The sequence below is a fragment of the Coturnix japonica genome, chromosome 3, assembly GCF_001577835.2.
Source record: "Coturnix japonica isolate 7356 chromosome 3, Coturnix japonica 2.1, whole genome shotgun sequence".
In the NCBI taxonomy this organism is placed as follows: domain Eukaryota; kingdom Metazoa; phylum Chordata; class Aves; order Galliformes; family Phasianidae; genus Coturnix; species Coturnix japonica.
This window is the reverse complement of record NC_029518.1, coordinates 57,986,660-58,008,503: the sequence shown is the minus strand read 5'-3', so window position 1 is coordinate 58,008,503 and position 21,844 is coordinate 57,986,660. Positions and strand designations below refer to the sequence as shown.

The window sequence follows — 21,844 nt, the reverse complement described above, 5'->3', positions numbered from 1 at the left end:
GGTGTTCTGTAGCTGTGATTTCTAGTCAAGGACTTTAGTATGAATGGAAGGTAACAGCTATTGATCCTCAAACAAGGCTCAGAGATCATCCACGGGAGTTCTGAAGGGGTCCAAAGAGCAAAATCTGCTGTGTGTCACCAGCTCTGTGTTCAAGCCAGGGCACCAAATACTGTGACCTAGGGCAAGATGTTGTGTTTTCCTGGAAAAACAAATAGGCCATAATTCACCTTCTGACAGATGGTGAATTGGCAGAGTACACAAATTTCAACAATATCATAAAATGACAGCATCAAGAAGTTATGACCTGCCCCTGATTGCCACTAGTCTTGAACTACAGTCACACAGCAGCTAATTGAATGTCGTTTCCATGTATTGAACTCTATTATCTGTTTTGGGACAAGTAGTCCATTAGAGTATTAATAATTAACCTCAAGATCCAAATACTTAACGTACACTTAAAGCATATTTCTTAAAGTTCATTTTGAACTTTAAGATGCACAAAGTTCATTTTGAGACTGTAGAGGAACAAATATTTGTGGTTTATTGTATGGCTTAAAACCTGGGTTCCCAGTGCTTTTATTTTCTACCCTTCATATTCTTCCCTCACTGTTTCCTTTGATATTTTCACACAGCATATCCCATATCATACAAAGCATCACCAATGCTTATTAAATGCTGATAGTGAACAAACAGTAGATGCAAGCACAGTGAAACAATGGATGGTGTATTTCAGCAGCGGTGACTGTCAGTCAGCTCTGTTGGTGTAGGTATTTTTGAGTGTGGCATGGAAGTTCTTGTTCAGCACTCATGAAAATGCAGTGTTGATGGTAGAGACTGTGTTGAAAACTAGTATGCTGTAGCTGAGAATGTTGCTCTATCAAGCTGTGTTATTAGTGGTATAGTATTTGGGTAAATTTTGACAGGACTTCAGGAAAGCTGTGTTCTTATCTATTGCCTGGTAAGCACTCTTGGTAAACCTTGCCTACCTTCTGGGCAGTAGTTACAATGCACCCACTTTTCTCCCCTATTTCTCTTCATGCAGACAAATACCTGTACATTGATGATGTGGAATGGAACACTAATACATGACTTATCTTCTGTTTCAAGGCATTTGGAACTGCTTTTTGATTTAAAAGTTCCTGAAAAGTGTTGTGGATTCCCACAGAGGGCTGGATTAGGTGATCAGAGCTTAGCGCAGCCCTTGCGGCGGCAAAAGCAGAGTGAGGAGATCATCTGGAGGACAGTGGTATTGTGTTATGATCCTCAGGCGGTGTGGCTGGAAGACTGTGTAGAGGAAAAGATCTGGGGGTATTGATTAATGTTCCACTGAACATGAGCCAACAGTGTGCCCAGGTGGCCAAGAATGCCTACAGCATCATGGATTGCATTAGAAACAGTGTTGCCAGCAGGAGCAGAGAGGTGATTGTCCCCCTGCACGCAGCTCTGAAGATGCCGCATCTTGAGTACTGTGTACAGTTTTGGGCCCCTCACTGCAAGAAAGACATTGAGGCTCTGGAACGTGTTCAAAGGAGAGCAACAAAGCTTGTAAGAGGTCTGGAGCACAGGCCTTATGAGGAGAGGCTGAGGGAGCTGGGAATGCTCAGGGGACACCTTACTGCTTTCTGTAACTTCCTGAATGGAGGTTGTAGTGAACTGGGAGTTGGCCTCTTCTCTCATGTCATTAGTGATAGGATTAGAGGGAATGGTTTCAAGCCGTGGCAGGGGAGACAGAGGCTGGAGTTTAGGAAACATTGCTTCTCAAAAAGGGTGGTCAGGCACTGGAATGGACTGCCCAGGGAGGTGGTGGAGTCACCGACCCTGGGGGTGTCCAAGGAGTGACTGGATGTTGTGTGGAGGGACATGATTTAGTGGGAGCTATTGATAATAGGTGAACGGTTGGACTGGATGATCTTGTAGGTCTTTCCCAACCTTGGTGATACTATGTTTCTATAATTCTATGATTCTCTCTGAGCTGACCCTGGTAGAAGATTAATAAAATATGCCAGTTCTTCTGGTGCTGCAACAAGAGTGGTTTTGTAGTGCCAAGGTGTCCCTAAGAGGGCAAAGGCAAAACAGGAGCCTTTACTGGTGAGGTGCAGTGTATGCAAGTAGAGCAGAGCACATTCTTTGATGCTGCTGTCTATGTAGGAAAAGTACATGGTCTGGGCAAAGTTTCCTCGAATTCCAAGGGTTTGCAGCATTCCTGTCTTTCTACCTTACATTGCTAAATTCATTTGACCTCTGCAGGACAACCGCGGGGCCTTAGCAATCAGTTATATTTGAAAGACAGTGAAAACATCCTGATGTCAGGTCTCTTTGTCATGGTATCAAATCAAAGTGCTCCTATCAGCAATGGTCCCATTTCAACAAGCCAGTGATATACTTAGAGGTTTTCAATTTTAATTTTAATTTTAATTTTTTTGTTAAAATCATGAACAGATCATGGGCATCATGGACAGATTACCGTGTGTAAGCCAAATGTTGTATAAAGTCACAGATGCTGGTTTAGCTTCAACACGCAGTTCTAGAAAGTAATTGAAATATAGATTGTGACACGAACACTTTCACCAAAAAAAACCTGTTCTGCATAAATGAATGGGATTTTTTCTCAAAATTTCAAGGGCAACTTAATTAAATTGACCTGAGAACAGTACAGCAGTGTTAGCAGAAGCGTGTCAGTCAGATAGGCATCTCAGAACATGCTTTACTTCCACTTGGATGTCTTATACAGGACAGGTATGTATGAAAAACCAAATCGCGAATGCAAATTGGCACTTCACATAAGAATGGTTTGTGGGGTTTACTATGGAAATTAAACTAAAAAATTCATAAAATTACAAAGAGGAAACATGGAATTGAATAGCACCTTAAGATATATCACATTTTCTGAATAATTATTTTGCTACTTACATACTGTATATTATATAGCAGATATTCATACGCTTATTATTTCTACAACATAGTTGAAAATTGTCATAATTTGCGTTCTTCCTGGACTTCAAAGCGATGTCCATCCTCAATAGACACTCCAAGAAAAGGTGACAAAACTCAAGAGGCAGACTACATTTTCGCTGTCAAGATCCCAGGTGAAAACTTGATAAGGCAGGGTCTTTATTTATGTCCATTAGGACTTCATCAAACTTTCATTCTGCGCCACTGTCATCCGTCATTTTTCGCGTACTCAATGGTGTGGGAAAGAGGCAACAAAGGCGAGTGTGAGAAGCAGCATTCTAATGAAGTTGGATCCCAACAGGAGATCTCATGCCTTAGAAGTGTTCAGGCTTCCTCAGCAACTTTGTGTTGCTGGACCTTCAAGCAGGGACTTGTGTGCTCTTTGGAGGACACTTTTCTGATCTGGTGCACCTCCCCTTTAATCTCTAGGAATTCCACCTTGCTGTGCTGGCACACTTTAGCAATGATTCTGTTTTCATTTCCGGAGAAAATCTGCCCTTCTCTTTGATTGCATGTTTTCTGGCAAGTTCTCGTAGTTTGCCCTGGGGTCTTTTTGCATGTTCTCAAATGTAGCTTGTCTCACAACACTTTCTATTTCCTCTTCACTCAGCTTCTTGCCTATGAAGTTGCAGATTTTCAGCACAGCGCTTCTGAGATCCTGCAATAAAGTAACCTTGAAGCATGTTGATGATGTGAAAACCAAATGCATAAAGCAGTGGTATATGGGATTGTTAAGGACATCGTTTTGAGTCCATAGGAAGAAAATATCTGGAATACACTAGTACAGTGGACCTCACCTTTTTCATCTCCTCATAGGTCAGGAAGAGTATATTGAAATCCTTTGCATGGTTACACCAGCCTGAAACGTGATCAAACCAGGCACTGGCAAGCACTTAGGAAAGGGAAAACATGGAAGAAAAAACAAATGGAGTGAGAGAAGGAACTATTACTTACAGCCATCAGCACAGTAAAACAGCAGAATTATCAGCCATGCTCTGGCACCTTTAGCCTCTAGGACAGGAGTGTATTCTTCCCTCTCTTCTGTTTCTGCTTTTCCATGAGGCTCAGACTGGGGCTGTGCCCACAGGGGCCCAATTATTTTGGCATTTACAGATGGTCACAGCCTTTGCTTGACACTTCTTTATGTGATGTTGCATATGCTCCCTAACTTCTGGTAACTGATACTGACAGAAGCAAAAGCATTTTTCTCTAGTTTTTGTTTTGCTTTGTTTTCTGTACAGTGTCTGTTCCTACTGTTTCAGCTCCACAACAAAGAGCAGAAAAACTACTATAATTAATCCTCATTCTCTCTGACATCATCGAGTAGGGTTTAGGCTCCTTTGTAAGAAAAAATATCCTACCTTTTCCAGCTAAAAATCTCTCCATGAAAATGTTAAAATCTGGTATTTCCTCTAAAGTTACAATGAATTTGGAGAAGTGATAGTAAGAAACCAACACGTCTTTAGGGTTCCTGGAGACATAAATAACCTGCAATACAACAAGACAACAGCTCTCAGGCAGATCAAATGGCTCCAGTATCCTGACTACACCATAATGTCCATGACATGAAGTAAATTCTTTGTACTGAGTCACTGTTGTTTTGTTCATAGTCAGCAGTATTCCCTTTGTGGTTGTTCAGAGCCCACTGATATCTCTTCTTGGGGTCAGTGTTACAGTCTACACTGATACCATTCAGTAGTACAAGGTAGGCAGGCTGCAATGTCAGCCCTACAGAATCATTCTAACATCCCTGTTGATTCAGCATCACATTTCTGCAGTGCTCATGGTGAAACCTACAGCCATCTCTGGTAAGTCACAGCTCTGCCACGGTGTTGGTGATGTCAGCACTCAGTGAGCTCAACTGTTGGCCTTTGCAGATGTGCTGTTTTTCTCTGCATGTGAATTTTCTCCTCCAAATTTCACTGGGATTTTGAGCATGACAGTGCAGTGAGAAATGGAAGATTTACACTACACCTGTGTCTGTAAAGAACTTAACAGCAGCACTGCCAGCTTGCCTCCACAGCTCCTGTGATTAGAGCTCTGCCCCAGCTATAGGCTCCCTCAGGAAGTCCTACTGCATGAAATAAGAGTGGAAGGGGCAAATGTCACCAGGACTTCTATATGAGGAAAAGCAGAAACATCTTTCCATTTGACACAGGTAGCCAAGTTAGAACTGATGAACAGACAGTTATGGCAATTTGTAAACAAAACAATATTTTCCCTGCATGGCTTCAGATTTTCTTGTGTGCCCACATTCTCAAAGTGCATCTCTGATTCTATGGATTATTTATCTCTCATTTACCTGAGACACATATTTGCCCCAACCTTCTATCTAGAAGTGCTAGGGCTGCAAGATATAGCAAGAGGAAAATGAATAACAAGGAAAACTAAAAGAAGAAAGAGGGACGATTTAAACCAAATCTCTGAGGGAAATTGTCAGGATGGGATTTAACTACATGGTAGAAATAAATTCACTTACACGTCCCTTTCTGTTTCTCAGGTCTCTTGGAGTTAAGTAGTAAGGCAGGTGAGTGACAAAAACTCGAGGCGAAGGAAGACTATCAAAATCAGCATTTCTTATATTATATTCCAACCAGGGGATTCTGTCCATGGTCTCCATATTTTCTGTTCCATTACGGTGGCCTTTGTGGAGTATTAAGCTCAAAATATTCTGAGTCCACACTGTTCCTGAGAAGAAAAGTTTTCAATCTGAACTTTAATTTTATTAGAATTAGTGTTAAAGTGGATGGCAGGGAAGATCTAAGTTCTGGGTGTCTTTTCCCCTTTATGCTGTTTGCCAGGAAAGAAGGACAGCTGAGAGAATTCAGAGCAATGTAGAAGGGTGGCAAACTATTAGTGTTGGCTGACTTGAACAAGCACAGAGAATGGAAGGCATCCAATACCCAAAGCATAGTTCTGAAGACTCACCTGGGAAGGAAGCTTTAGGTTCTCAAGATTAGACTGTATGTGTTATAGATTTAAATCCACTATTTCTTTAAATCAAGAAATAATTTTCAGAACCAGAGGAGCAATAACTTGGCAAGTGCCACTCCCCAGTAATCAACCTGGACAACTTTGCACAGCAATGGAACATACTCTAGACAAATAGTAAGGAAGAAAACGGGTGGAGGAGCAGGACAGAGGGAAGGATGGAAATGGGAAAAAAATGGCATTCTGTGCAATTCATAATTCAAAATCATCTTTCTCCTCCTTCCTTTCCCTTTGTAACACAAAACTTCCACTTCCAAAGAATTTTTCACCTCATTGGCTTAGCATTTAGACCTCTGAAATCTTGCCTTCTCATCCTGCCTCTCTGCCTGACTTGGACAGCTTCTTCCAGCACTGCCTGACAATAAACTAGCATCACCTGGGCTCCCTGTCCCTTCCATCTACTAACTGTGACATGTCAGAGTCATCTGATCCCACCGCTACCTGTACCACAAAAACATCTGAAGCCTCGTTATGCTTCCTCTGAGCTCCCCTTCCCCTCTTCCCTCCAAAATACCCTTTCATCTCTTGTATTTTACTGAGGAATAGTAAATTCCAGCAAGATGTTCAGTGCCCCCAAGAAATGGAAGCCTGTTTGTAAAACACTGGTTATGTTATCTGAAGGTCACCCCTCTTACATTGCTGAAGTACTGTGGCAGAAGTTCCCAGAAGCACAAGCAAGACTGGTTAGCAAAAGACTTGAAACTACAAGAACAGATCGCTACCAGAGATATCAAGGCTGAAGTTAGAAATCATTGTTTAATGCATGTTCAAGTCATAAAATAATAATTGTTTAGGACTTGCTGTTTTGAGAATCACATTGACCTGTTTTAGATTACGAGGTGAACCTGTATTAAGACACACAGGTGTAGGTATTTCAGGATTTTATATTACATGTGAAGTCAGGTGGCCTCTCAGATGCTTTTGCTTCACAAGTGGAAATGAAGAATTCATTACACTAGTTGTCTGTATTGTTACACAGATAAAAAATGTATAAATTGATGAAATTGCGTATAATTCATTGAATCATATTTGCTTAGTTCTCCTTCTTGCTTCTTATTTGAATGCAGCAAACATTAAATCACCTTCCATCTGAACCCACCAATCAACCAGGATGTCCCACAGCCACCTTCAACCCCATAGATCCCAGGCTCGGGGAAACAAAATATGTGTTTTGTGAGGCCCAGGAGGTCAGCTTGGTTTGAATGGATCTTCTTCTGTGCACACCTGCCAGACTGAATCCAGGAGCCACATAGATCAGCCCAGCAGGTCACAAGCAGGAAACTTGAGTCTGGTTGTTCAGGCTGTGACAGGATTTGTACCTAGTGCTGCACTGCATGTACTCAGAGATAGTTTGGATCTAAAAGCAAAGCTAACAACCTTGGGCATGCACTTAGATGAATGACAAAAAGCTGATGTATTTCCCCATTGGAATCAATTCAATTCTTACCTGATTTTGGATAAGTAGTTATAAATATATCACTGTCTTTGATTTCAAAATTCTCCAGGGAAGCTACATGCTCAGGTGTAGTATTTACAGCAAAGTAACACCCTTTGTAATTGAATACAAACTCTTTGGATGGTTCCATCGCTAATCTGTTGTCGCTCATGGATGAATAATCTGCAATAAGTAAACATAAGATTGTAGATTTTTGTTTTGCTCTTACAAGAAAACAAGCAGAAAACAAACACAAAGAAATATCTTCCCATAAGAAAAACAAACAAACAAAAAAGCCTCCAATAATGAAGGAGTAATTCAAACAAGCAATCCCAGTGCAGGCCAACTTCAGTAAAATGCATTTTTCTACAAAAGCGTACTTTGTAATTTTCATGAAAATCAAGATATAAAATGAAAAATAAAAGATTCATAGCATGATTCTTTACTTATATCCAATTCTGTGTTAAATGCTCTTAAATATAACATGAACAATGGCAACCCATATAAAAAAAGAATTTGTTAAAGTTCCTCTAGGATTTGAATGGCTAATGTTTCCTTTGGATCACCAACAGCTCTTAAACAGATCTTGTTTAGCAAAGCTTTCATAGTGATCTTTGTGACTGAAGTTGTGTACAGCATGCTTTATTTTAAATTCTAACTCCTTCTAGTTCTTCTCCATCCCTTTCTTAATGTTTTTCCCATAGTAAGATTTTCTGAAAACAGTGATGGATAGGATCAAACGTGATATTTCATAAAAGGCTAGTGATGTCATTAGATATACTTGAACCTTGTTATCAATATTGCTATGTACATGTCAGAAAAATATATTAATCATTAACGTCACTTAAGATATAAAAAAGCAAAATCTAAGTTTTCCAACTTCAATATCACACAAGTTGTTCTATTTTGGTTAAAGCACACTTTGAAACAGACACCTTTTTATCTGAAGCTTTACCCATTTTTCTGTTCCCTGCCTTCTTCCCTGCGAAGTATAGGTGACTCTTGCTCTTCATTGTTTGCTGTTTCTTCATTATCCCTCTATCACTACCACTCAGATTTGCCAAGTCAGCTGCTTATACCACTTACACAAACCAAATGACCCAAGTTCACTACAGCAGACAGTTCTTGGAAAGGAGGTGCTTAATCTTTACTCTCTCATTTAACATTTCCTGCCCTTTTGCCTTCCCACGCCTAGAGCTGCACTGGCTTCATCTTCACACAGCAGTGCACTTTTTTGATGGGGGGTGTGGCGGAAACAAAGACTGGCAATGACTTTGTGCCCTTGGATGCACCTGCAGTCAGCCAGGGGCTTGCCTGCATGAGGCATGTGCACGTGGACACCACCTATTGGACCTGTGCTCCCTTCAGACCGTAGGTTGCTGTCCAACCAGGAGGCAGTAGCAAAACACGGCAGCACTGGGACTGCATGCAACTCACCTGGGCAGCCTCCTCTCATGGCATGGCCACAGTATGCATGTGCACCCCCCAGACTGTCTCTGTGGCCAGGCTTGGCCTGCTTCACCCCACACCCAGCCACTCAGTCATGTCAGTATAAAAACCAGGCAAAAAGGTTCAGAGTTAAACAACTGGAGAATCACTAATCACATCAGAAACACTGGTAACAGTAAACCCACTGAGAAAACCAAGAACAGATTTGAATTCAAGTCATGATAAGAAAACCGATGGCACAAAGGGCAGAAAAATGTGGTGAATGAGTGAATGTTTTTAGCGTTATGAAGCAAGAATGAAGAATTCGTAAGATACAGAATAAAAATGAGTTAAATACACAGAACATAGAAATCCTTTTTTATCTGATTCTGCCAAAAACCTGAGCTTTCATATCTCTCTCAAAGGTTACTGCACTGCTTCTTTCTTACAGACATGAGATTATGTCATGAGGAAATGTACCAGTCAACCCTTTGCTAAGCAGTTCCGGAAAAATGGGGGTAAAACTCAGCTTGTGACACCAGCTGTCAGAGCCCAACTCTGTATGGCCATCCTCCCCTCAGCACATTCCCTGCTTCTCTGGCAGCTCTTCTCGAAATGTTTGATAGAAGAGCTCCATGCACAGTTCTACTCATCTTACCAGAAGAGCAATCGACATAGCATTGTTTACTTACCAACCAACAGCTCCAATAATGTCAGGCGTCCTTACCTTCTCTGTTCTCTTTCAGGGCCCACAGAGATGAATGTTGCTACTACTGTAAACGTGAATAATTTGAGAGAGGTGTGAGTAGTCACATTTTCTTTTTAACTGCCCTGTTTGGCTGTCATTCAATATTTGCTTATCTGTAATGCAGATAGAGATTAGAGAACTGACATAACTTATGGTTTCGTAATTTGGTTCGTGTTGCTGTTCCACATCAGAACATCATGTGGGATAATGGGAGTTAAGGAGACAAGTTTTTTCTTTTTTTCTTCTTCTTTTCTGTGGACTGCCTTAAATGGGCATTGGGGGAGAGGGCGGCACCGGAGGGAAGGTCGGGAGGGGTATGGGAATTTCGGCCTCCCCTCCGAGGAGATGTCATAGTTGGAGCTTCCCACCACCCGCAGACCGTCAGTGAGATCTGGACTTGGTTTTCTCCTTGTTGAAACTCTCTTGTTGTTGTTTAGTGTTATTGGGTTTATTAAACTGCCGTTCGTTCTCAGATCATTCTTTTTTTTTTTTTTTTTTCATTTTTTCCTCCTAGACCCATTTGCAATCTTCACTTCTCCTCTCTGGGAGAGCACGTGGCAACGCTGATTAGCGCTGTTACAGAGGGGAGGTACTTTGTTCCTTCTCTCCCCGTGTTTGTTCCTGCTGTCATGGAGAGAGCTCTAGAGAGAACTCCGTGACAATAACCCTTTAAAGGATTAATGCACTCCAGAGAGAATTAGGAAATACATTACCTTAATACAAGTTTAATTCTTGTTCCCCAATTTATCAACTGAGTTGTTCAGGAAGAGAGATCAAAGAGGAGCACAAGTGACTACAAGATTCTTTCTCCTTTCTTTCTTCTTTTCTTGGGGGTGTGTGTGTTTCTTACTCAACTCCCACAAAGCTTTTGCCCTCTCTTGTTATACCTGCACACTGCATGTGACAGCACTCTGAATGAACAGCCTGAGTCCACCACCCTATCACAGTGGAGTGAAACTGGTCAGACCCAGCCTCAGCCAAAAGCTTCTAGGAGAGAGTTCTTTGGTTCCCCGTGTATGAATGTGTCCACGTTATGCTTTTCTGCAACTACCTTATAAGCAAAACAAAATCTTGCCTGAGAAAGGCACTCACTGAAACATGCACAGCAACCAGATTACACAAAAAATAAATTTTGTTCCCCAGTCCTATTCCTTGTTTTGCGTAGGGTTACTTTTTAACCTGGATCTATTTCCCAGGTAGTCCCCAAACATGCACAACAGGGCTGTCAGCCAAGGCAGTCAGGGGACAGGCCAGAACGAAGAGTAGGGCTGAATTCTTTTTCACAACAGAGGGTAGTTTTAAACCCAAAGATTAGGCCTGCACTGCTTTGCTTTCTGCTTCAGGCAGGCATGCCTGGTGTTCTGTAGCTGTGATTTCTAGTCAAGGACTTTAGTATGAATGGAAGGTAACAGCTATTGATCCTCAAACAAGGCTCAGAGATCATCCACGGGAGTTCTGAAGGGGTCCAAAGAGCAAAATTTGCTGCCTGCAACCAGCTCTGTATTCAAGCCAGGGCACCAAAAACTGTGACCTAGGGCAAGATGTTGTGTTTTCCGGGAAAAATAAATAGGCTGTAAAACTATTTGGCCTTCTGACAGATGGTGAATTGGCAGAGTATACAAAATTGAACAATATCATAAAATGACAGCATCAAGAAGTTATGACCTGCCCCTGATTGCCACTAGTCTTGAACGACAGTCACTCAGCAGCTAATTGAATGTCGTTTCCATGTATTCTACTATCTGTTTTGGGACAAATAGTCCTCTAGAGTATTAATAATTAAATTCAAGATCCAAATACCTAACATATACTTAAAGCATAGCTGAAGTTGCACAAAGTTATTTTGAGACTGTAGAGGAACAAATATTTGTGGTTTATTGTATGGTTTAAAACCAATGTTTCCAGAGCTGTTATTTTCTACCCTTCATATTCTTCCCTTGTTATTTCTTCTGATACTTTCACACAGCATATCCCAGTTCATACAATTTTTGGCTTTCCTTTAAGAAATGCTTACAGCACTGGTAAACTGAGAGTCCTAAAATAAGTCTCCATGTTCCCTGGGCAGAAAACAGACTAACTTCCCATCAGTATATTCAGTGTGATTAAAGAAAGAAGTAAATATCTTAGTTAGGCACATGGAATTTCAACATCAGCTTCATGCATCAGTACAAAATATATTCAATCTGTTATTGCAATCAGGCCAAACTCACTTAAACCACTTTGGCCCTCATTCTCGGTACATGCATAGGAACAGATAGTTGCTCCACCTACAGTGACAAAGGTTTGCAATACATTCTTTTCCTTTAAACATTCCTCTGGTACACTTATACTCCATTAATATCTGGTATTGCCTGTTATTGCCCACAGTTTGTGCCACAGACATGTGATGCCTGGGTTACTGGGGTCATTTCTTAGCAAGTTATTTCTCAGTATTATCTAAGGGTGGCAACTAGTGGCAGGCTAAATGTCTGCTCATTCCTTATTGGTGAATGTGAGGACAAAAGATCAGTGTGCTGGGATGAACAATCACACACAAATATGCTTAGGTATAGCTGTATGAATTTATTGCCCGAAAAGCTGTACTTTCATAGCATACAGATGAGCGTGTTCGAAAATCACACACGCTAGTTGGAGGAAACCTACTGCAGTAACAACCCTAAACCCTTCCTTTAAAGCCATGAGCCATTCATTCTTTTCCTAGAGGTGTCCTTGGTTCTCATGCTGTTTATCCTGCTCCGCAGCTGCTGCTCTGTGAAGTCCGTATCTTGCTCCATAGCTGCTGCTCTGTAAAATTCTTCTTGTATTACACAATTCCTCTGGGATTTCTGTCACTGGCATACTCTGCTTCCCTCTTTTTCCCACTCCACTGTGAGAGGTGGCCAAAGAGTGGCAGTATATCAAATTGCTGTCTGACATAGAAGTGTGTATGAAGAAAAGGTGTGGGACTGTATTCCTGCATGCAGAAGATGGCAGATGGTGGTAGTATGACAGTAGAGATTGAACATTCCAGCCAATATTCCATTACATTATCTTGATGTGGAACAGATGGTAGCTGTTGTTTACAATAACTTACTTTTTACATTTCTGATTTTCTCCATTTATCAAGATTCAGCTTCTGGTGGAACACCGTTACACTTTTGATACCTTCTGAATAAGAATTCTGTCTCCTATCTCATCATTTGCCTTGGGGTCATTTTTCACTTCTTCAAACTTAACCTGTTCCCACCCTGCCTCTGTGCCGTGTCTGATGCATGGACTCAGACGTGAATGGTCCAAATCATTTATTACAAGTTCTCACATCACTTATATACCTTCACATGTTTTCTTTTCCTAGCTTTCCCATCCACCCCTACATGTCAACAAAACACTCCACAAACACTCTTCAAATATTCATGAGGGCGCTTATCAAATCAGAGCCGCAAGCTGTTCTTCCTTCATCTAGATGTGTCCTTGGTTCTCATGCTGTTTATCTTGCTCCACAGCTGCTGCTCTGCACAGTCCTTCTTGTATTCCCACAACTCTGTTTTTTCTTTAACACAGATCTATTTTATTTCAGAGCTGCGGATTTTCTGCACAGCATCTCTGAGATCATGCAGAAGGCAGAGTCTGAAGCAATGCCCCACTCCAAATCGCATGATAATCCATTGAAATCAGGTTTGTTGCAGCAGTTTGACATTTTAACTCACAGTGTCACTTTGAACAAGATTAACTTTTTTTGTTGTCTGTATTTTGTGTCATGGTTTTATGATTTTTGGTTACTGGTATTCCACATCATAACATCATGTAGTGCACTGGGAGTTAAAGTGTTAATGCTCCAGTTCTGGGTTCCTGTTTGGAAGAGAAGAACTACATTCCCCAGGAGCCTTTGTGGTCAGAGAGGAGACAGAACTCCTTGCAAGGTCACCTGATCACTCTCTTCACTCGCTTCTCCTTTGCCTCTTGCTGCTGCCCATCCTGTCTACAAGCATCACTTCAGCATTAGTGTAAAGCCTTCAGCTTTTCAGACAGTCTTTCTCTCATTATATTTGATTTATTAGCTTCAGTTCTAATTATACTGTATTATAGTGTGTTATCTTGCCTTCTGATACCATATTCTGTAAAATTGGTTTGTTTCTCCTCAGATTGTTGTTGCTGTTTTTAATTATTTTGGGGTTTCCCTTTTCCAGAGGCATGGATTTTGTGAATTCCTTCCACCATACTAGGCACAGAATAGGGTCGAATTAGCCTGTGAACTGTTGACAAAAGAGGAACTCATCATCTCTGGATTAGAATAAACGAATGCAAAACCAAAATAACAACAAGAAAATATTAATGGAATAAATTTGCTTATTTTGTGTGCTTTTAGCTTATTCTTCTCAAACTGAGACGCCAGGCAGTCAAAACTGTGGGACATGTGTCTGGGGGAGGGCTCTATGGGAAGGAACCTGGGTTTGCTGGTGACAGTAGCTCAGCAGGAGCCAGCAGTATGCCCTGGTATCACAGTATCACAGTCTGGTGCGGGTTGGAAGGGACCTTAGAGATCATCGAGTCCAACCCCCGGGATTCGAGCCTCCTGTGTAGCAGAGCGGCACTTCTACCACTTGCGCCACAGGGGGGATTCGAACCCAGGTCTCCGGTGTTGCAAGCGGCATTCCTACCACTGCGCCACTGGAGGCGCCCAAGGTAGCCAGGGGGCAAGCCATATTTTTGAATGTATGGGGAATTGTGTGGGAAATGATGAGGAGCAGTTTTGAGATGCTCAACTGCCTGCTCGCTGGTGATAAACCACAACACTGATAGACAACACTGAGAATTAAAAAATAAAAATCCTTCCTTGACAAGCATTTAAGTTCGTGCCTGACATTAGAGACTTGCAAGAAGCTTCCAAAGAACCAAGCAAGCGGGACTCATAGCATCCTTTTGGTTTTTATATGTTGCAGATGGTACTGAGCAAAATGAAGTCTGATAGGACAGAAGATGCCCTGGAAGCATGACTTTTACAAACATTATCGGAGCAACATCTTAATTAAAAAATATATATTTATTCACTTTTTTTTAAATTATTATTATTTCCACACTCTAATGGTTTGTTTCATACACAGCCCTGGAGCAAAAAATCCCCATGCTGTACATTACAGCCTCCTCATGCCCCATTACTAACACTGGCCCACTTCAATAAGTGCATTTTTGCTAGCAAGGGGAGCACCATGAGAAGGCAGACAACTAAAAGGAAGTACAGTAGTAAATGAATCCCTGATGAAACAGATCATGCCAGGTGAAAACACTGAATTGCTTCAGTACTTAACAAATAGTTGCTGGAGAAGTTGCTGAGATATAAAAGATATTTCTCAATCAAATTTTACAAGAGGTGGAACATCAGCAATAGAATGAGTATAATTGTACTTAGAAAGATAAAATTGACCAGGCACTCCAAAAATGAATTAGTTTCATAGTATCTTTACCTGCTGCTTGTTGAGAATTAACAATAGTACATAGCTTGCTACAGAACAGTGGGTGTTACTTCATCATTTAAGCAACTAAGAAGCTAATACTGAAGAGTTACACTTCACCCCCAGAGAAGTGTTTTGACTCCAGACTAAAACTACAGGCTTAAATCTGATGTTGCACTTCTCTAAGCCCCTAGATGTAAGTCCAGGAATCATTAAGTTAGTTAGAGTCACAGTCCAGTAGTTCAATGTTTTGCATCCAGCAGATTGTTAAAGGCAGTGAAGAAATCCTTTAGGGAATCTTCTCTGATGTTAAGATCCGAGAAGCCAGACAGCGAGCCTAAAAGGAATGAGGAGCAGAAGAGTGAATAGTTGAACAAATAAAACATAACTTTAAATCATTAATTTAGAAAACACACTTAAGAGGTTATATTTCATCCTGAATGTGATCTTTCAAGGTAATATTCTAAAGAATTCATATTTTAAAATATAAATAAAATCTTTGAAAAGAAGAAAAAACGCATGTTCCACTCCCCCAGGAAACAATGCCACTTTAGCTACTGTGTTCTGAATTTTAATGCACGTTTAAGTTTTCTCACACAGAAACTATTTCCTAAAATACTTACAGTTTTCTCTTCCAATGTGAGGATGCCATCTACAGCGACTATCTGGTATTGCTTTTCTTTTAAGCTACCCATAAACTTTCGAAGTAGTTTGAGACCAGCGCCATCACTGCTAAGTTTTAGCAGTTTCTGCATTTCTTGAGAAGGACATCCAGGATCAAATAGTAGCAAACATAAGGCTTTATTCTTCTTTTCTTCGATGCCTACAACAGTACGGCTATGACCTAAATGCAAACAGATTTTCAGTATTTTAGAGAAACAGAATTGCATTCACTTGCTTGTAACATACTGCTTGTTTTTAAATCAAGGAAAATATTAGTTGAAATTTAACGTAGTGATTGTAATTAAAAAGCAAATGTCAAAAAGCTGATATTCCACTCACACTCTTCTACCCAATAAAAATACTAAACTTTTACATTTTTTAAACAAAAAAGTTGACGATAAATAGGCCTTTGATTAAATGAAGAACACAAGTATGCTCTAAATCACAGAACACAAAGAGAAAGTGAGAGAATGAATCAGTATGTTGTGATGCTGACCTTGATGTTGCAAGTAGATAGGTGGCCTGGAAGTGCACACTACCTTTGCAGCACCTTCATTATCCGTAGAATAGTAACGTAAAATCCACTCAAATAAACGAGGGTGTGTACCCGCGGGACCAGTTGGTTTGTGAAAGTCAATAATTTGGCACCTGCAGGACATTAAAAATTAAAACGAGCTATTGAATTTGAAGCACTTCTTAAAAAAAAAAATAATAAAAATCACATCTTAGTCCCTCTCTTCTTCGGGAAGAATGCTTCATAAACTGCAGCAATTCCAGGCACTAAGGGGTCATTCACACTACTTTTGCTGTATCACAGAATGACCTGGGTTGGAAAGGACCTCAAGGATCATGAAATTCCAACCCCCCTGCCTGGCAGTACCACCAAATTTCCACATTTACTAGATCAGGTTGCCCAGGGCCCCATCCAACCTGGCCTTGAACACCTCCAAGGACGGGGCAGTATGCTGTATTGCTGTATGTTTTTTCTTTTTTTTAAATACAGGCATTGAATGCGGGTTAACTACAAAGGAATGCAGTAGGTATTGTTCAAAACCACAGTATTTACTCTGAGGCAAATACTCAATTCTGTTCAGCCTAACAAGAGCTCAGGAACTTTGCAAAAATCCAAATATTAGATTTTTGTAGAAATACACCAGAAAGTAAAATTAAAAGCTTTCAGAACATGCAAGCGAGTAGCTGAAATTCAGATTCTTCTCAAGGAGAAACTAAAGAGAAAATAAGTTCTTAAATCAATACTTGATTTTATGCATGTATGGCACAATTCCTCCTCAGGTCTCAGTGAACTAAATAGATATTCACCTTGCTTATCTGCATAAGTAGTTACACAGCTTTGATGTGTTGACTACATCATATCCATTTAAAGGCTGGTTGAATTTGAAGTCACTGTGGTGAATGGTTTGTTGACGTAGTTGAAAATTTTGGCTCTTAGAAGGTACATGCTTAATTACCACTTAAAAATAATAAAGAAAAAGTTATACTTACTTTATCCTGAGACTGGTTAACAGTGAGTAAATTTCACATGCTCCTATCCACGCCTTTGTACCACATAATCGGTTGTTGAAGTGAGATGCCCCATGAGGATCAAAACCTTCTTTCCAAGCATCTTCAATCATGGACTGAATCTTTGGTATGCTAGGAATTAGTGCAGTATCTGAAACATAAAAGCTTTTGAATTGCAATTACAGTTACCAAAATAATCCATTATGAACGTCCAGCCTTTTTCTATAAGAGATAATTGATGTTAGAAAAACACCCCCCCAAAAAAACTAAAGCTTCAACCATATCATGCCTTACCAATATTCACCACCCTTCCCATTCTTTTCACAATATGCACAAGAGTTATAACAAACATTTAATAGGTATAATTGACATTGATAAGATTTGCTTATCAAAGAAAAAGGCAAAATATCAATCAACAGTTAGTCATCTGAGGTATGTAAAACAAATAGGAAGTATTTTGATTGCTACCTCTCAAGCAGTCATTATACAAGCTGTTTTGCAAGAGTGAGGAAAGGAGCATTTGGAAATTCCTGTAACCACAACCCCAGCCTTTGTCACCCAAAGATGAGTGGAAGTGATCTACTCCTGCTGAAAGCCATACACGCCTCACGTCTTTGTTTTCATTCTGGTAGTACTTGCACAATGCCTCAGTGATTCCTAGAAGAACAACAAACACAAAATTTATCTGTAGAATGAATTGCGATGTGCTGGAAAATATTACAACTAACTGAAACACAATATAAAAAGCTATTATAAATTTGAGCAGCTATACAATAGCACTAGGTAGTAAACAATCATATTATCTCAAAGACAACCCATATGCAACAGGAGATTTTTATCTTATGATACATATTGTATTTGGGCTCTTAACCATGCAATGCAGTTCCAAAGTATCACCCTCCCCTGGACCACCCACTTTGAAAGAAAATAAAAATAGGAGGCTGGTTGTTACAGACATGCTCCAGATTAATATTATTTGCATCCTAATACCAATCTGAAGCGGTGACATGTTTTGTTAACAACACCTTTGTTCACCACAAACTATGCCTAAAAGCTACATGCTTCATTTCTGAAATGCTCTTTTACCTGAGGTTTTTGTTTTCCCATCATCTATACCAAAAGCCAAACATTCCATCATGTCAGCTTTCCTTTTGTGATATTCAAAGGGCTGCATCCTTCCTCTATTAACTTCTCTTTCCATATTATTTAGGAATTGCTTCTTGTAGCCTCCAGAACTATCCATGCCATACTGTCTCTGTTAGGGATACAATATGCATAGTTTAGATTACATTTTTAAAACAATGATTCAATGATTTAAAAAGCAGCACACACAATCAGCAACACCAAAATACAGTGAACAATAGGACATAAAACCTTTGTACTGACAGCACAAGTTGATTCTGCCACCAACTCTTCAGTACAGCCTACCTGACTGCATAGGTCTGACCTGGTAGGACTGCTCTTATTTTCATATAATGTAGGAAACAGTTTCAACATCATCAGCTTCAAATGGCACAACTCATCAAAATGTTACCATTTACAAATATTATTGTACCTGTAGCTTTTTAAATTCTTCTTTCTCTCGCTTCTCTTCTTCAAATCTCCGCTGTTTATCTTCTTCAGTTTGAAGCTGTTGAGCCAGTTCCAAATCTCCACTGCCTCCACCTATTCAGAAATAACATTCTAAAATCAGAGAACTTTACCAGGAGGTTAACAGTGCTTTGATGGATTGTTTACTTGAAGATTCTTTCCTAAGAGGACGTAGATAAATACAGCTAGGCATCACTTTTGAAGATGAATCCCACACTATGTTGAGCTATTAGCAAGGAGTACTAAATATGAATAACAGCATTCACTCTATTAAGACCAAATTCACAACTTAGAGAATGCATATGCAATCACAAATGCAACTGCTTGGCAAATAATGCAAGCATAGCTCTACTACTAAGCGAACATCTTTTTGGTTACTACGCTTTACGTAATTATTAGTAAGAAATCCTAGATTTTTGAATAACACAGACCTATCAGTTTCTCAGATACCTGCTAGTAATCTCAGAGCGACAAAAAGAAACTTGGGATCAAAGAGCTGGATAGTGAATATCCAGCATTTTATTAGCCATACAAAAAAAAAAAAAACAAAAAGCAAACTTATTTTGATTCCTTTACCTTATCATTATGACCCTGAACATTTACAGAAAAGAACCAAGAAAAAAATCAGTAGTTTTCAAAAGACTGTTTTGAACTCTTCACATGGGAACGTGCTACTAGATTCTGCAAAGACAATTATTTTATAGAGCTAGAGGATGTAACAGGAATATCCAAGTTTTAGTTTTACCTAACATCTAATGCATTTACTGAACAAGCGTGCATAGAAAGACACTTCTCATAGCACATGTAATTAAGCAAAGCACAAGGGCAAGTGATAGAACTTGCATTTAATTTTGTTACAAATCTATTTAGTTCTCTTTTTAAATAAAGAAATATTTAGTTTAAATGTTGTACAAGGTTATATACTGCAACATGTAAGTGTTTCCAAAGATTATCAAGCTTGCATCCTTCCAAGTACCTTCCGGAAAGCTGTGCTCCTCTAAGTGTAAATCCACATGTTCCTCGAGAATTTGAATGTTTGTACAGGTAAGACCACATATTGGACATTCATAAAGCTGTTCAATGCTCTCTGTATCTGTAAAAGAAATACAGCTTCTTGCTTAATGCAATTCCTGTTTATTCTTTTCTGCTGTGTGTTTTTGTAAGAATCATCCCCCAGTAGCTCAAGAAAAACAAAGAGAATTGTGCTAGTACTGAAATTCCCCAGTGGAAGGCAACACATGTTAATAGCTATTGCTCTCTTAGCCATTTATGAATTCATATTTAAATACCTGAAAAGTTTGAAGATATATTTCCCCTCTTCCTATTCAGCAAAATTTTCCCAACTTAACTTACCACAGCTTGCTATAATATTTTTTATTAAGGAAGGCCTACAAAATGCCAATCAAATATCAAACCTTTAATGAAAAGATATGTCCTGCTGATGGAAGAACAGTTGCTTACGAAATCTTAAGTCTTGTATGACAATACAGCAGTCAGCAAGCAGAAAAGAAACTACAATGCTGTCATTTTTTATTAACCTTCCTTTGTTTCCTCAGCTATTTCTACTGCACTTTTAGTGTTACTACTAAGAGTAGCTAAGATTCAGAAGATCACCTGGAGATCACCAGGACCGTCAAGCCACGGTCACGTCAAACAGGCACAGGGCCTTTTCCAGTCACTTTCCTGAGGATGGAAACACCACAAAGTTCTCATTGCAGTGTTTGACAAGACTCACAGCAACAGCTTTCTTAAGTTTCAGTGGTAGTTCCTCATTTCACTTGCTGCCTGCAGTGCTGTCACTGCACACTACAAAGACAAACCCAACTTAACCTTCAGTGCCCTCTCTTTGAGTCATGTAGCTTCAGAATCCAACTCGTTTTGAGTTGGAAGGTGCCTTTAAAAGCTATCTAGTCAAACTGCCCTGTGAGGAACATAGACAACTACAACTCGATCAGGGTACTCAGCCATATCCAGCCTGACCTTGTGTGTCTCCAGGGATAGAGCTTCCACCACCTCTCTGGGCAACTCGTGCCAGTGCTTCACTGCCCTTATTGAAAAAACTTCCTAACACCTACAATAAATCCCTCCTCTTTTAGTTTGAAACCATTTCCCCGTCCTATCCCCACAGACCCCGTGGTGAGGAGACAGCTCCTTCCTTCTTACAGTTCTCCTTTCGATACTGAAAGGCCGCTCTCTGGTCTCTCCCCAGAATCTTTTGTTCTCCAGGCTGAACAGCCCCAGCTCTCTCAGCCTGTCCTTATAAGAGATGCGTTCCATTCCTTGGATCATTTTTGTGGCCCTCCTGATGCACTCCATCAGGTCCGTGTCTCTCCAGCAGAATATGAAGAATAACATCAGAACATACCTCGCCGTCACAGAATCACAGAATGACCCGGGTTGGAAGGGACCTCAAGGATCATGTAGTTCCAACCCCCCTGCCTGGCAGGGCCACCAAACATACACCTTTACTAGATCAGGTTGCCCAGGGCCCCGTCCAACCTGGCCTTGAACACCTCCAAGGACGGGGCATCCACAACTTCCCTGGGCAGCCTGTTCCAGGGCCTAACCACTCTCCTAGTGAAGAACTTCCCCCTAACATCCAACTTAAATCTTCGTCGATTACAGCGTCACATTCTGCATTCTTAACATCATTCCTTTTCCCTGCCAGCACAGCCAACGCGTTACACCGGCAATACCACGCCGTAGGGGAACCACCACCCACCTGCGCCGAGCAGCCGCCCGTGCCTGGCCCTGACGTGCTCCTCCAGCTGTCCCCCCGCCGCCTCCCCGCAGAATGGGCACCCGATCTCGGGGCTGCGGGCGCGGGGCTGTGGCTCCGTGTGTGCGGCCTCCACGTGCCGGCGCAGCTCCTCGTAGCCTGTGGCGGAGGCGCTGCAGAGCGGGCAGCGAGGCTGTTTGTCCGGGTGGGCGCGATTCGCGTGACGCCGCGCCGCCGCTTCTGAGGGCAGCAGCCGCCCGCAGATATTGCACACCGACATGGCGGCCCGACGCTCCGCTCGGAAGCCGCATCCCCTTGCCGGGGCGGCGGAGGCAACGCCCGCCTGTCGCCGCCGCGCGGGGCCTGCT

General features: G+C 41.0%; 2 protein-coding genes and 1 long non-coding RNA gene across 4 annotated transcripts in view; 1 reads left to right on the top strand and 2 right to left on the bottom strand.

Moving 5' to 3' along the window:
* LOC107311808 (amine sulfotransferase-like) overlaps positions 1 to 8,435 on the bottom strand; it is a 16,136-nt gene extending 7,701 nt beyond the window's left edge. The window contains exons 1-6 of one of the 2 annotated variants that reach the window (XM_032443818.1): positions 8,334 to 8,435; positions 7,391 to 7,561; positions 5,432 to 5,640; positions 4,314 to 4,440; positions 3,750 to 3,844; positions 3,426 to 3,610 (exon numbers count right to left, since the gene is read on the bottom strand). In XM_032443818.1, coding sequence (XP_032299709.1) covers positions 3,428 to 3,610; positions 3,750 to 3,844; positions 4,314 to 4,440; positions 5,432 to 5,640; positions 7,391 to 7,561; positions 8,334 to 8,409 — 861 coding nt within the window. In that variant the 5' untranslated portion in view covers positions 8,410 to 8,435 and the 3' untranslated portion in view covers positions 3,426 to 3,427. Of the gene's footprint in view, positions 1 to 3,425; positions 3,611 to 3,749; positions 3,845 to 4,313; positions 4,441 to 5,431; positions 5,641 to 7,390; positions 7,562 to 8,333 lie in introns of those variants that run through there. The other variant, XM_032443819.1, reaches the window with a different exon arrangement.
* An 852-nt stretch (positions 8,436 to 9,287) lies between these two features.
* LOC116653225 lies at positions 9,288 to 13,892 on the top strand. The gene is made up of 3 exons (XR_004306743.1): positions 9,288 to 9,607; positions 13,111 to 13,208; positions 13,721 to 13,892. It is a non-coding gene; the product is annotated as an uncharacterized LOC116653225 (long non-coding RNA).
* A 663-nt stretch (positions 13,893 to 14,555) lies between these two features.
* On the bottom strand, positions 14,556 to 21,828 carry ZUP1 (zinc finger containing ubiquitin peptidase 1). The gene is made up of 9 exons (XM_032443817.1): positions 21,480 to 21,828; positions 19,734 to 19,850; positions 18,723 to 18,832; positions 18,254 to 18,422; positions 17,636 to 17,824; positions 17,150 to 17,318; positions 16,143 to 16,294; positions 15,607 to 15,827; positions 14,556 to 15,320 (listed from the first exon to the last, which is right to left on the bottom strand). The coding sequence occupies exons 1-9, from the start codon at positions 21,754 to 21,756 to the stop codon at positions 15,273 to 15,275; spliced, it is 1,452 nt and encodes a 483-aa protein (XP_032299708.1). The 5' UTR covers positions 21,757 to 21,828; the 3' UTR covers positions 14,556 to 15,272.
* Positions 21,829 to 21,844: the final 16 nt, after the last annotated feature.